Source organism: Physeter macrocephalus, chromosome 6, assembly GCF_002837175.3.
Source record: "Physeter macrocephalus isolate SW-GA chromosome 6, ASM283717v5, whole genome shotgun sequence".
Classification (NCBI taxonomy): domain Eukaryota; kingdom Metazoa; phylum Chordata; class Mammalia; order Artiodactyla; family Physeteridae; genus Physeter; species Physeter macrocephalus.
The window spans coordinates 55,958,056-55,972,857 of record NC_041219.1 but is presented as its reverse complement, the minus strand read 5'-3'; the positions used below and the strand labels follow the sequence as shown (position 1 = coordinate 55,972,857).

The 14,802-nt window shown below is 55.3% G+C and overlaps 1 protein-coding gene across 2 annotated transcripts in view; it reads right to left on the bottom strand.

Moving 5' to 3' along the window:
- Window positions 1–783: 783 nt before the first annotated feature.
- PRMT8 (protein arginine methyltransferase 8) overlaps window positions 784–14,802 on the bottom strand; it is a 173,533-nt gene continuing 159,514 nt past the window's right edge. For both annotated transcript variants that reach the window (XM_024129211.3, XM_024129212.2), the window contains 3 exons: window positions 11,007–11,157; window positions 2,396–2,517; window positions 784–1,626 (listed from right to left, as the gene is read on the bottom strand). In XM_024129211.3, coding sequence (XP_023984979.1) covers window positions 1,543–1,626; window positions 2,396–2,517; window positions 11,007–11,157 — 357 coding nt within the window. In that variant the 3' untranslated portion in view covers window positions 784–1,542. The remainder of the gene's footprint in view (window positions 1,627–2,395; window positions 2,518–11,006; window positions 11,158–14,802) is intronic.

Genomic DNA, 14,802 nt, shown 5'->3' with positions numbered 1-14,802 from the left:
CTCACACCTCCTGCTCCTTCCCAAGAAGGGAACATTCTGGGCCTTCGAAGAATCCCAGGCCTCTGCGGACCCGGCAGGCCCCCATCTGGCTCTGCCCTCTCCACGACAGGACCAGAGTCTAAAAGGGGTAGAGGTGGCAGGGCAGAAATCGTTCTGGGAACTGGAGATTTAGCAGCCGCTCTGGGGAAAGAAGCTTCCGTAAAACCTAGGATGTCACCTCCAGGACCCAAGTTCTTTCACTTGGGCTCCCTGGGTGCCCTATTCAAGACGTGGGGGGGAGGGTCCCATTGATGGGGAGGGTGCAGGCCAGGGCAGACACCCACCTAGGCAGCCAGTAATGGGGTGAGGGAGCAGGAACGAGACTGTCCACCACCACGCCCTGGACCGTGCCTCCACCGGCCTTGCCCTCAGACCCTGCCCGAGTCTCACACCAGCAGCCCAGGACCGTGAGCTCACACCACCTCCTGCTTCCTCTGGACCCTCCCAGCCTTTCCCGCCCCGACCTTGGCCTCTCTCCAGGCTACACCTCGCCTCCCATTCTGGAGCGCTCGAGGTTACCTCACGTCCCCCGACCCCAGCTGCAGGACTCTCCTCCCACCCCCGAGGGTCACAAGGGAGAAGCCCTTGGACTGGTCCTAGCTTCAAGGCTCCCTTTACCAAGGAGCTACCTTCCTTTTGGGAGCGGCTCGATTGGATCTTCTGTTCCACTGCGTCCTCTGACCTCCTCCCGGCCCCCTGCCCAGAGCGCCGAGAACACAGCCGCCCCATCGCTTTGCTCTCATGTGCATTTATTGAGCGCCCACGGAGTGCATGGTCCTATGTCCAGGGTTCGGAGCCACAGTCTAGTCAAAAGGAGACCAGAGCTAGTACAGAGGACATTCATTTCATAGCTGGGAAGGGGTGGGGAAGGGGGAGAACTAAGCACAAAACAAATTCCTATTCGAAAGCAACAGAATCTCCTCTGAGAGTAATATAGAGTCTACGCACACACGCGCACGCACACACGCACACAGCCCTGGACGGACACGGACGTTACCGCTTGGCTGTATATGCAAGCACATACCGGCGTGCCGGGTAAAGGAACTACTAGGTATGCTGTCCGCGCATGCGCACGCGCACCGCCGCACGCGCACCGCGAGTCTGGCTTAGGCTATCAAAGACGCTAGTCTCCAGGGTCTAGTGAAGCAATCTGTCCTAGATGCCTGCAGCATGCAAAACTTGAAGATCCGAGAGTCACGGTTAAGGAGGACGATGGGGACACGCGTGGACTCCTCCCTCGGGGCCCGGCTGCCGCGCTGGCCGTGGCTCTCTGTCGGGACGACAGAGCCTCTGAGAAGGGCCCCCAGAGCAGAGCCGAGGAGCTGGAGGCCCTCTGTCCAGTGGCAGGGCCCTCAGGAGGCCGGCGGAGTTCACCAATCTCAAGGGCAGCGTGTCAGACTCCGGTTTGGAGCGTGTAGTCCTGCAAACAGGGTCCCTTGTGGCGGCGCCTCAGATGGAGGTGAGTTTCCGTGCTCGCTCGCTCTCTGCAGCCTCCCACGTGTGCTAACGCATTTTGTAGTAATTAGATACAGATGTTTCGCACAGCTGTCCCTTAAAATCCAAGTCTACCGTGAAATCGAGGTCTCGCTGCAAAGAAGGAGGAGCCAGGGCATCAGTGCGGAAGGAGGCGGGGACCGGGGACCGCCCCCCTCCCCGCAGGCGGAGGGCGCATCCGCGTCGCTAGGGTTTTCCAGCTCGGGACTCCACTCCCCCCACCAACAGTCCTCGGGAGCCTCTTCCGGTGCCTCGTGACCCTCACGGGAAGGCTTTTGATTTCTAACCTAAGTCCTTCCTGTTAGAATACAGAGATGTTGCCTCCCGTTTCATCCCGGGAGAAGCGGGGCGGCTCAGTCTCCCGGGGCGGAAGCCTCGGAGCACCCTCGGCGCCTGCCCGGCACGTGCCCGCACCCCAGGGGGCTCAGAAAGAATCACACGGCCTCCAGCCCCCCAGGCCAGCCTGAGGAATGCGAACCTGGTCTTCCAAGGCACCACACACTGTTCTTTCCGGGCTCAGCTGGTCCTAAATGAGGCAAAGTCCATGGCCACAGCCTCTGTTCTCAAAACACCTCCCACCAAGGGCGGGGGGAAGCTGTCCTCAAGGCTGGGAGGGTCCCCAGGGTGTCCTACAGCAAGGCTCCAGTTCCCCAGTCTTAGGGGGGTCCAGGCTGGAGTCCTTGAAGGAGGCCATCGCATCCAAACCCGCTTCCTTCCTACCGCTTCCCCTGTAACTTTTCTGGTGGTGCACAAGGCAGCCAGGCACCCGGGTAAGTGGGTCCTGGCAGCTCCCCGGAAGCCGGCCCCCGGGGTCCCTCCTCCTCTCTGAGCCCGGCCTCACAGAGGCTGCCTCGGCACTCACCACGTTTTTGGCATTTGGCTTCATGGATATGGTCCCGTAGATCTCCTCTCCCCTCCGGACAGTGAGGTAGTCTTCCAAGTAGAAGACAGTCTGCTTCCAGTGGGTGTAGGGGGCATCAGGGGCTGAAGGATGGCAAGGAGGAGGAGTTAGAGAAGGCGTCTCCAGAGGGGCCGGGCCCCCGCCCGCACGCTGCTGGGCTTGCTCTGGGGCTCACCGAACACCCCAGCCAAGCACTCTCACTGGGTCAGGCGCCCAGCCCCTGCGCCTGCTCCAGGCCCGCAGGACGCCCCGCCCAGCCCAGGGGCTCCGCCCGGGGTCAAGGCCCCGCCCCCTCGGGACTGCGGGTCTTCGCTGCGGATCAGAAGAGAGACAAGCTGGTATTACAAAGGCATACAGGGGGCGGCATTAACACAGCGAATCTCAAAATGCTACTGTTTTTCATTAGTTCAACAGGGTGAAGACCTTCAGACATTGCAGGGGAGAGATTGGGAGGGTGGTGCATCCTGTCTCCCCTTCAATGACCCCGACCGTACGTGCCAGCTCCGCGGCTAAGCCAGTTTCGCCAATTCCACTGATACCCCAGTCCTACAGATAGCTTTCCCTGCCTGCCTCTCTGTCCTAAAACCAATCCTAGTTCCCTTGGCCCAGGCCTGCCCTGGGGTTTCAGCCGTGCCTTCCTACCTGGTGAATAGAACTTGGGCATGATTCTCAGTGCACGGACCCAGCGCTGAGCCACAGCTCACACCTCATGCAGGATCCAAAGCCACACCGGTGCTTGCACCTCCCGTGCCCTGTATTTGCCATGAAATCCCATCCGTCCCTCTGGGGACACGACAAATTCTGCAACTAGAGGAGGGGTCCTGTCTTATGGGCCCCCCTCCTCAGCAGCAGCCGGCCTTGGGACACTCTTCCCTCCCTCATCACCAGCCTCTCCCTTCCTCATTCTTCAAGGTCACATCCTTTTGGCAAGCCTTGCCTGACCCAGCTGCATTAAGGGCACCCTGGGCTTATGTTACCACGGTGGCTGTCATGCCCCTGCATAACCGTCTCTGTCTCTTTTTACGTGTTTGTGTCCTCCACAAGACCGCAATCTCCATGAGGGCCGGGGTCTGCTTACTGCTCTATCCTCGGAGCCCATCACCACCCGTGCTAGGTCTGTGAGTACCAAATAAACGAACGCCGGTAAAAAGCCCCAGAGGGGGCGTGTTGTGACGCTTCAAGGTACCCAGAGGGGTTCGGTGACATCGCGGCTCCGGAACCTAAGGGTTGTAGAAGGACCCGTCTTACAGTCAGTTCCTCTTGCCCTTCAGGCCCTTACCACCCTCCACCAGGATGCAGGACTCATTAACACCGATTCCCTCTTTGCTTAGGACCAGAGCTAAAGGTGGGAAGACTTAGGGAGGATGTAATAAGTGCCTTTCAAATACTTCAGAGGCTGTCACATGGAAAGACTTATGTGTGGCCTTATAGATGGCTTTGGAGGCAGAACAAAGGCGAGGCGCTGAGGTCACTAGAAGGCAGAGTTTTAATCACAGGAAGGATTGGGGCCGTCCCACGGCCGTACGCACACCTGCGGTCCAGCCCGGAGGAGTGCACCCAGCCTGACTGGGGATTTATCGTATATGCCCAGTCAGACCAAGATCGTTCACACCCCAAGATCTATTTTAATGGTGGTGCAGAGTCTGTCGGTCTGTGTCCTTTGCAGTGAACTAGCTTGATCAAATGTCAGTGGTTTGGGTACTCGAGCAGCCTTCGATGTGTGCATTTAGGAAATCGATGCAAACTCAAGGTCTAGTGGAGGGGAAGCAGCCTGCGGATTTGGAAGGGCTTGAAGGAGGATAGTGAACAGAGAGTCTGTGCCGCTCGGATCCTGGATCCCCAAACACACCCGGCCTTCCTGGCCCCCAAGGCCTGCTGCGGGCCACAGGTACAGTCCACCTGTTCCCAGCACCTTCCCTTCCAACGACAGCTAAACGAATTGTCAAAAGATCGTCTCCGGGGTGTGCAGAGAATGGCAGCGTATGACTGACAGCACGCTCACCCCCGCTGCCACCCACGCCAACCCAGACAGGTGTCTCTCCTGTTCTTAAAGACCTTCAGGCAAGGAGATGCCAGCAGCTTCCTCCTGCCTCCTAATCAGATGCCTGTGAGACTCCCAGAGACTTCACTGGCTCAGCTCTGCCAGCCGGCGAGCCCAGAAGTCCACCTCGGATGCTGGTCCCCCAAAAGACACTGGCCTTGCGTTGGAGGAGAGTGATATTTCCCCTCGACATCAACATCAAAAGGTTAAGAACTTCCCCAAACGTCTCATTTCCATGATGGGTCCACGGACTCATTGCTGAAGCAGTTTTCTCAACGCAGGTTCTCCATCAGGGTGTCCAGGAGAAGTTGATGACAAGTCAGATGTTTTGACTCTAGTCCTGGAGAAGTGAATTCAGGAATTCTGGGGTGTGAGATGGGGGCAGGCTTGCCAAGACGTAAAAGTCTCCCCCCAGGTGTTGTAGATACACAGCGAGTTGCTGTGCAGACTCAGTCATTTACATCTAATGTGTCTCCTGGGTGGGTACCGGGGGAAGGGACACTTGATTAGGCAGCAGTCGGCCCCGTGTCCAGTCTCCACCTGGCCATGCATTTGCACTGTGAGGCTGGGGCTCATTTTCTACATCTGCAGAAAGTTTATCTCCCGAGGGACTGGGAGGATAGGTGATGGGAAGGGGAAAGGATACACTGAGCGTGACCAGCCTCCTGCTGCGCCCAGGACCGTTTTCCTGGTGTAATTATCAGTAGCTCTCCCTTTCACTCTCGAAGCGTCCTCATCTGAAGGATGAATTATATGGTCCCCTTATCTGTAACATAGCAGGCCCAGGTTAGGGTATTGCTAAGCCACTGCATTAGGTGGTTATTTAATCGTTGTGGAAAGTGGTATATCATTTCATTTCTCCATCAACTATGGCTCTGGCCTGTAAAGCGGTGCTGCCTCATTGTCGTGGTCTGGAATGTTCTAGGGATTCTCCAGAAAGTTGCTGTGCACAAGGGTGAGCGTTCAGTATCACTGTGGACCACGACATCCAGGGTTCTGGTCAGTGGACAGGCCTTTCCCTCCCGCTCTGCCCCAACTACAACCTTCAAGATAGTGTAAGTGGCTTTCAAGCTTCCTCGTTATGACCGTACCATCATTCACACATTCATTCATTCACTCATGCATGCATTCATTCATTCACTCATTCATACATTCACTCATGCAGGCATTCACTCATTCATACATTCACTCAAGCATGCATTCACTCATTCAGGCATTCATTCATTCACTCATTCATACATTCACTCAAGCATGCATTCACTCATGCATGCATTCATTCATTCACTCATTCATACATTCTCTCACGCATGCGTTCACTCATGCATGCATTCATTCATTCACTCACTCATACATTCACTCAAGCATGCATTCACTCATTCAGGCATTCATTCATTCACTCATTCATACATTCACTCATGCAGGCATTCACTCATTCATACATTCACTCAAGCATGCATTCACTCATTCAGGCATTCATTCATTCACTCATTCATACATTCACTCAAGCATGCATTCACTCATTCAGGCATTCATTCATTCACTCATTCATACATTCACTCAAGCATGCATTCACTCATTCAGGCATTCATTCATTCACTCATTCATACATTCACTCAAGCATGCATTCACTCATTCAGGCATTCATTCATTCACTCATTCATACATTCACTCAAGCATGCATTCACTCATTCAGGCATTCATTCATTCACTCATTCATACATTCACTCAAGCATGCATTCACTCATTCAGGCATTCATTCATTCACTCATTCATACATTCACTCAAGCATGCATTCACTCATTCAGGCATTCATTCATTCACTCATTCATACATTCACTCATGCAGGCATTCACTCATTCATACATTCACTCAAGCATGCATTCACTCATTCAGGCATTCATTCATTCACTCATTCATACATTCACTCCTGCATGCATTCATTCAAGCATTCATTCATTCAGCAGACATCCACTCAGGATGCCTGCCATGTGCCTGATGTGGTCCTAAATGTGGGGAAGAGCAGCCAGTACAGCCTCGTCCCCTGAGATCCTGCAGCCTAAGTGAGAAGACAGGTCGCTGGCCATAAAGTCCGGTGGGAGTTGTGACCGAGGATGGAGGTGGGGTGCACAGGGGGCTGCAGGAACAAATGGCTGGGGCCTCTCACAGGAAGATTTTTCCTGGTGCTCCTGGAGAGGGAGTGGAATCCTGCTTCCTCTTTCTCTTCCCAATGGCTAAGTGGCTGGTAGTTCTTTCTGGAATTTAATACTTTTTCTAGCTGTAAATTTGTAATTCTGTTCCCCGGGGGGTTCACAGGCTTTTTGCAGAATTAAAAAGACTATGCGTGAAGAAGCTTCTCCGACCTGAGAAAATGGCTCAATGTCACAGGGTGGCAAAGCTGGGCAGGGGCTGCCAGGCAGTCGAGGTCCAGCCACGTCCTTTCACTCATAATGAGCCCAAGGCCCGGAAAGGAGCTCACTTAAGAGCACCTCCACGGCCTGACCGCCCTGCCTTGCGGCTTCCTGGAAAAACTGGGACTTAGCGCAGGCCTGCTTCTACTCTGGGTACTGCCTTTCCAGCAGTAGCCCCAGGGGGCCCAGTTCCCATTTCCTACCCCGCCCTCCGAGGCTGTGTCCAAGGGGCGGGGCAGCTGTGCTGGCACAGCCTGGAACCCTGGGTGCTTGTGCCCGTTTGCAGCGGCTTCTGCCCGGAGCCGCAGCGGGCAGACACCAGCGCCATTCACGGGGACTGTTTTCAAGCTGCACAACCCGTGACGGACTTTCGCGTGGGTCTCCCGGAGCAGCTGCAAACCTTGGGGGCCGATGGGGAGGGGCCGCTTACAGCAGGCTGCACTTCACCTGAAGTTCAGAGCCAGCTGAGCCCAAACAATACCTTGTTTAGGCCTACGCATATGCATGATAAAACTTTTTTAAAATAGCAGGGGATAAGGAACTGAACATGCAGGATAATGTTCATTTAGAGGCGATGTGGAGGGAGGGGATAAGATGGGACCATCCAGGTAGCCGCAAAGGTGTTGGTAGTATTTAAGTCCTTGAGTTAGACGCTGAGCTCACAGGGATTTATTATGTGACTCTGAATTACTTTACTTGCATTTATTAATTATAAGCATAATCATATTATATTTATTCATAATGTATTTCTGGTTAATATTTATATTCTAATTAACGATAGCTTATCTCTTGATATTAACTAATGTATTTACATTCTAATAATAATTAGAATTATTACCTTCTAGTTACTAATGCATTCTAGTTACTATTACATTCTAATTAATAACACTTTATTTACAATCTATTACTGAGTTAGGTGGCAAGTTCACAGGTGTCCCTTGTATTAATTAAAAAATAAGCAAAAAGTGAACTGTGCGTGATCCGATGATGGTCGTACGTCATGAACCGCGAATTAGGATTAATCTAATTCTGTGCATCTGAGGTCCTTAAAAACAAAGAAGAAATATTCTTTCCTTGCTGGTCAGAGTGCAGAGGGTCTGAGTAAAGCCCACTGCCAAAGCCACGCCAGCTGGGAAAGATGGCCAAGATGGTAAAGACGTCTGCTACACGCTGGACCAAAACCACACTGTCATCCACCGGGACCAGATCATCTCAGGGAAAGAAAAACGCAGCCTGGAGCTATGGGGCTGGAGCCCAGGCTTTAGAGACACAGAACTCTTTCCAGAGTACCCTTGCCCCCTGACTTTCCCATCGCCTGCAGCAGGGCGGGCCCTGGGGGAGGCATCACCCAGGGATGGAGGAAGCAGAGCCAGCCACCGTGGCTCCATCCCTGGCCTCCAGTCACAGGCACCGTCCTCAAGCGGGCTCTTCCTCAGCCCTCACTGCCGCATTCCTCACCATTGCAAGGCTGAGTCTCAGCCACCCTTCAAGGTCCAGGTAAAATATCCCTTCCTCCTGCTGGCTCTTCCTGCGCACCCACCGGGAAGATCAGCTCGTCTGCTGCTCCCGTAGGGAGGGTAGCGGCTGACAGTGACCCAGATCGGGGCTCTCTGGTCTTTCCCAGGATGAGGAGGCGCCAGCGCTGGCCCGGCCGACGGAGACCAGAAGACCCTAGTCTCGATGGTCGGGAGACACCAACTCTGGAAAAAGCCCTTCTGTGAGGGATTAGGTGAAGTCTCTTGTCCGTTCTTTCCCACAAGAAAATTCCAGGCTCAGGTGCCTTCACTAAGGAATTCCAGCAAGCATTTAAAAAAGAAATATCCCTGATCCTTCAAAAACTCTTCCAGCAGATAAAGGAGGAGGAAACACTCCTCCAGCAGAATTACTCTGCTGGCAAAGTCAGAGAGAGAGAGATCACAAGAAAACAAATCTACAGACCCAGTGTCACTCGTCTGTATAGATGCAAAATACATCAACAAGGTGTCATAAAACTGGGCAACACAGACAAAGGATTAAACAACATGATCAAGTGGGATCACTGTCACCACCTGAAAGAGGACCACTGGCGCCATGGCTTCAGGAAGTGAATAATCGTATCTTCAAATTCTGGCAGAACTCACCTATCCCTGCCACGTGTACGCTCACTCAGCCCCGGCGACAAGCTCCCAATTGCCAGGAAGACCTCCCATGAGTGGTCAGGATGAACACATGCTGAGGGCAGGAATCCTAGCTTCATAAACGCATTGAACAGAGATTTGTTTAGAAATCTCTGAGCCACACCCCGCTGGGAGGAGCTAGAGATTAATGAGATGTGAGCCCAGCGGTGGGGAGACCCAGGTCTGCAGAAAACGATGAAAATGTTCAGTGAATAATGGCACAGCCTACATTGGAATCCCGGGTAGCTGTTTAAAAAAAGAGATTGGATATGTCTCCGTGCGGCTACGGCGGCATCTCCAAGACACATGGTTAAATAAAGACAGGGAGCAAAGGGCAGTGTGTATGGTGCGAGCCGACCTGTGTTTCCAAGAAAAGTGTAGCTGGATGTCGTTCTCCTGTCATGGAAGATGCCACCAGCGGAGGCAGGTGGGTCTACGGTTCACAGAAATCTATGTACTATTTTTGCAACTTCTTGTGAGTCTATAATTATTTCAAATAAAAAGAAAAAACAGTGTATAGAGGTATGTAGTTGCTTGTGCACCACTGAAATTTTTTGGAAGGCTACGAAATAAATCATTCACAGATATGCCTGTCAGGCATGGGATTGGGATGGATGAGGGAGAGGTCTTTTTCCTTAACTTTTTATGCCCCTTTTTATACCCTTTTGTTATCTTTTTGTTAGACTGCACCCGTATCACTTTAAGCACGGCCATGACAGACATAAGCACAGGATGTTAGGGAGCCCCGAGAGGGAGGCCTAACCTTGACCCTGGAGGGAAGGAGGAGATCATAATACCTGAGCTGAGAGATGCAGCCTGAGCCGGAGGTGGCCAGGTAAGGAGAGGGATGGGGGAGTTGCCATAGGCTGAATCGTCCGCCCCCTCAGAATTCACGTGCTGGAGCCCTGACCCCCAGCACCTCAGACTCTGAACGTATTTGGAGAGAATGTCTTTAGTTAAAACGAGGCCCTTAGTGGGGCCCTCATCCAATCTGGCTGGTGCCCTTGCAGAGCAAGGAGATTAGGACACTCACAGAGACGCCAGGGTTGAGCACAGAGGACGGACCATGTGAAGACACGGCGAGAAGGCGGCCGTTGGCAAGCCAAGGAGAGAGGCCTCAGGAGAAAACTCCAGAGGCCTCCAGAACCATGAGGAATATTCGGTTACAGTGGCCCCAGCAGACAAATACAGGAGGGAAGGAGACAAATCTGACAGAAGACCCTCCTGCCCCCTGGATGGACGAGGGGTTGGGGCGTGCAGAGGCCACGGCCGAGGGACTGAAGGTGCGTGGGTGCAGAGAGCTGCAGGGCCAGCGTGTGCCGGGCTGCAAAAGCAGCAGCAGCAAGGGGTGGGGTGGAAGGCACAGCGCGAAGGGTGCTGAGAGATGAGGCCGGGGAGGTGGGGCGGGGCCGGCCAGGGGACCGACCCCCTGCCATTCACCAGGCTAAGCAATCTGGGCTTATCTGCTACAGGCGATGAGGCACCTCTGAAGGAGTTTGGAGCACGTCAGGGACTGGATGAAGATGGACAGAAGCTGGGAAGACAGGAAGGAGACGTAGAGACAGGCTGCAGCCTAGGGAAGCAGACGCTGAATCTGTCATGAGGCGTGGCAGTGGACGGAGAGAGAGCTTATTCCCCTGCGTATCCTCCACCCACACAGGAGGTGCTCGGGAAACACTAAATGAACAAACGTGCATTTGAAGGGCGGCCTCCACGCCTGCCTCTCCCCAGCCGACACTTGCTCTCAGCTCTGGCCACACCAGCCACCAGTTTTTTACCTTCTCCTCGGGCAGCCAAAACCGTGGGGACGTGCGATTCCTCCACGGCCGGAGAGGCTTAGGAGGTGCTGAGTGAGGGCCCCTGGCTGATGCCCCCGGCCCTTGCCCCACGTCCAGGCCGGGGAGGTCACTTCCCACAGAGCCTTGGCACAAGGCCAGGAGGGTCTGAAAGGCCAGCAGAAAGCTCACCTGTGGAAAACCCCATTTTTTTGTGGCACTTGGTAAATTCGATATTGAAATAGGTGACCAGGGCGTGGACGTAGTCATTGCGCTGTATCTGCAGGCAGAAGGCGGACGTGAAGGACAGCTCCTCCGTCTTCACCGTGTAGATGTCCACCTCCTGCAGCCCAGAGAAGAGAGAATGCGGACCCTTAGTGCTTCCACCGGGTCTGGGCCGTCCTCAGCCTCATTCCCCAGGGAGACTACGGATGGCAGACTCCCCAGGGTGTCATGGCTCTTGGGGGGACTTCCCAGGCCCACCCCACCCCCCCATGACCTCCTCCATCCTTTCTAGGGTGGAGTCTGCTAAGGCAATGCTGCAAACAGATTTGAGTCAGAGCCTGAGGACGACGGAATTAGGAAGGGAAATCTGCGGGGGATGAGTGCTGATGCGGGGGCGGGGAGAGGAGAGGAGGAGGAATTAGAGCATCCGCAAACCCAACCCAAATATCCTCAGAGCGGTCCACCGCGGCATCGCTAGTGCACCTAGCTGTTCCCACGGGGTGGTCCCTGGAGGAGAGCGTCAGTATCACCTGGGGGCAACTTGCAAGGGGTGGGGTGGGGAGGGGAGGGCATCCCAGACCTACTGAACCAAAGCGGCAGTGTGTGCTCGGTCCAGCCCTCCCAGATGCCGGCAGACCTGACCGCTCCCCTCCCAGCAATACGGGGTGCGGAGTATCATCTCGGGAGTGAGGACCGAGCCCGCACAGTCACGGACTGAGCCTGGGGAGGTCGGCTGACCATTCGTCACAAGCCCGGACAGTTGAAAAAAAACCAAAGGGGGAAATAAGAGGTGAGAATGTTTCAGTTCTAGCTAGGAATGGACAACACAAGGAACGAATAATTCTAGCAGTTTCAGCTGAGAAGTGGCTGAAAATCAGTCTTGCGTGCGAGCGGGAGTAATGAACAATGTTTGCAACATGCTGTTCTTCCTGCGTGGAGGACGCTGGCCTGTCGTTGGCCGGCTCCAGCGGGACACGGCAAACCTTCCAAGGCCCAGGAGGCGTCCAGACCGCCTTCAGTGAGGTCTGAGGAAGAACCTCCCACTGCTGGGCTGTATGGCAGAGACCTCTGTCCTGAAAGCTCTGTACGAGCCAGACAGACACCTGTGTGCCTGGAACGGTTCCCAGGGGCGCCCCTGAGACCCGGATGATGGAAGAGGTTGGGAATGACTAGGAGAGAGGGGTCTCCGGGTGGGCAAACAAGAGCAGCGAAGAGACAGAGACTTTTCTCTCTACACGTTTCTAGGATGAATAAAGGAAAAACGGTTGCAAAGCATCCTGGGGACGTCAAAGCCAAGTCCTGTCTCCACAGGAGGGAAGTGGACAGAGGTGCAGGTGAGGTCAAGGCAGCCAGCCGGCCCAGAGCCTTGTTATGGTGCGGGCTGGCAGCTGTGACATCCTCTGACCTGTCGGCTGGGAAGAGGGTGGGACTGCAGGTGCAGGGGACTGTGGGAGCCCTCCATGCCGGTGACATCACTTCAGATGCAAGCCCAAGGACGGGGAACAGGACTAAAGGTCCCCGTGCGCCCGGGTCAGGAGTGCAGAATTCGATGGGGTTAGAAAGCCTGTCCCCTGTTACCCCGAGAATGCAAGAGCCCTGGGGGGCATCCCCAGGTAGCGGCCGCCGTGGGCTCCTGCGCTCCCCCTGGGAGGGTGCACTCACCGCCCACCAGACAGCCAATCCTTCCCCGATGTCCCCAGTCCGTAGGTCCTGCTTCAAAACTAGCGAGCAGGGCCCACACCAGCCTCGGTAACTTCCACCCACGGAACGAGCCAACGCCCTCTCCTGCTCACGTGGGTCCCCTAAACCTTTTCTTCTCCAGCATAAACTGCCTCTCCTGAGTCCTGACTTCTGACGCCTTCACCCTCCTGATTTGGGACCCACTTCTAGCAGCCTCTGACCTCAAAGCGCACTCTGCCGGCTTTTGCTAAAGGCAGCGGCCTTTAGCCGGCCAAGCCCCTCCCCACAACGTCCCCCCACAATCCTTTTTTCCTGGGACCCGAATGCAGGGGGGAGGGTCCATCATGACATGTCACCCTGTTAGTTTGGGCCATTGCCCCCCTTGGGGAAATCTTTTTAGCCCCAGTTCCTGTCAGCTTGTGACGTTTGCCATCCCTCTCGGCCACGTGTCTGCAGGTCCCTCCAGCCCAAAAACTCTTAGAGAAGCTGTGCTTAACTGTGATGTTGTTAAGGGCTTTGGCAGAGTCCACCGGGCTGGACTCACGCCGTCTGCATTCACTGACGTTTCCTCTCCTTCTCCGTCGGGGCCAGCCCGTCAGCCTCCAGGCTCCCTCCGAGGTCCCTGTCCCCTTCTCTCGGGCGCCCTCTGCCACGGGCCTCGCCTGGTCTTTCCACCCTGCTTCGGGCTCACCTCAGGCGTCTCACCACCTCTGCCCCTGTCCCCACCATTAGACTGGAGCCCTTTAGACGCGGGGTCTGTGTGCCCTCAGTGAGCGATGTGACCCCTGGCACGCACCGTTCTCCTAAAACTGTCTCCCTGCCTGAGGACTCCCCTTCCCATCCCCTCCCCAGGCCTCTCCTTCAGACCAACCAGCTCATCTCTCTGAGATGCATTCACACTATGCCACTCCCTGGATCTAAAGCCTTCCACCACTTTCTATGGTTTACCTAAAAATATCCAAGCCTCTTGGCCTGGACCCAGAGAGGGACCTGGGAAGTAGACCCCGTGACTCATCCGGACCTGGCTCCTCTCCCCTCTGTCCTCCCCTCGCTCCTGCACCCCTCTCAGCGTGCACCGGGGCAGTGGTGAGCCCGCGCACGCGCACACACACACAGAAACACCCCGTCTAGCAGGGATTCCATCGCTATAGGGTCTCAGACGCAATGTCAGCCGCCAATGCCCTGACAGCGTTCTCGAGGTCCTATGGACATTTGCATCGTAATAGGGGCCTCTGAAGGAACAAAAACCGTCCAGACTGCAAGTATGATCTGCGTTAGAATGGGCGCGAGGGAGGAGACTGCTGGTCTCTGGAGTGGGGACAGGCAGTCTGTGTGGGTGAGTCAGCTGTGGCTGGGCCTCAGAGACACAGAGGCCTCTGGTCAGGGCCCTCCCTCCTCTCAGGCCCAAAGCGTCCAAAGGCAGACGCACCATCCCGGCCCCCAGAGCCCTGATCCCTTTGCCGGAGGCTTTCTCTTTCAGCAGCCGCCGCAGCATCTCTGAGACCCCAGCGAGACCCCTGGCTCGGCCTCAGGCCGCCCCAGCAGGCGCAGAGGGCTCCGCAGGCGTCGGCGACTCACAGGGGCCCCGGCCGAGGCTGTCCCCGTCACTACATCATGTTACAAATGGATGTCTCAGAGCAGAAGTCTGGTCAAAACAGAGTCTTAATTATAATAAAGTGTCACAAGCCGCAACGTTAATAGCGGTGAAAATAGCAATTAAGTGTGTGAAGAAGGGCAAGCGTTCTTCCCAGGCAAGATGGTGCTGAGCACATTAGCGAGAGCTGACGGACGGCTCTCCTGGCGGCAGAAGCCAACACAGCCGTCCTTGCCCTTCTCAGAGCTCAGGAGAGAAAGGTGACAGGCATGGAGGGCCCAGAGCTCCAGCCCCCCCCATACCCACAGTCCCAGGCTGCACTCAGGTGTAACCAAGGAGAGACCCTTGCCTGTTCCTGGCTGGAGGGGGAGAGGAAGGACGGGGGGACAGAGCAGGCCAGTCTGGGACCAGCCTCGGACGTGCACAAGTGCCGTGGCCACACCTGCAGGGCAGGGGCAGAGGGCGACCCAGGGCCCAAGCACACTGAAG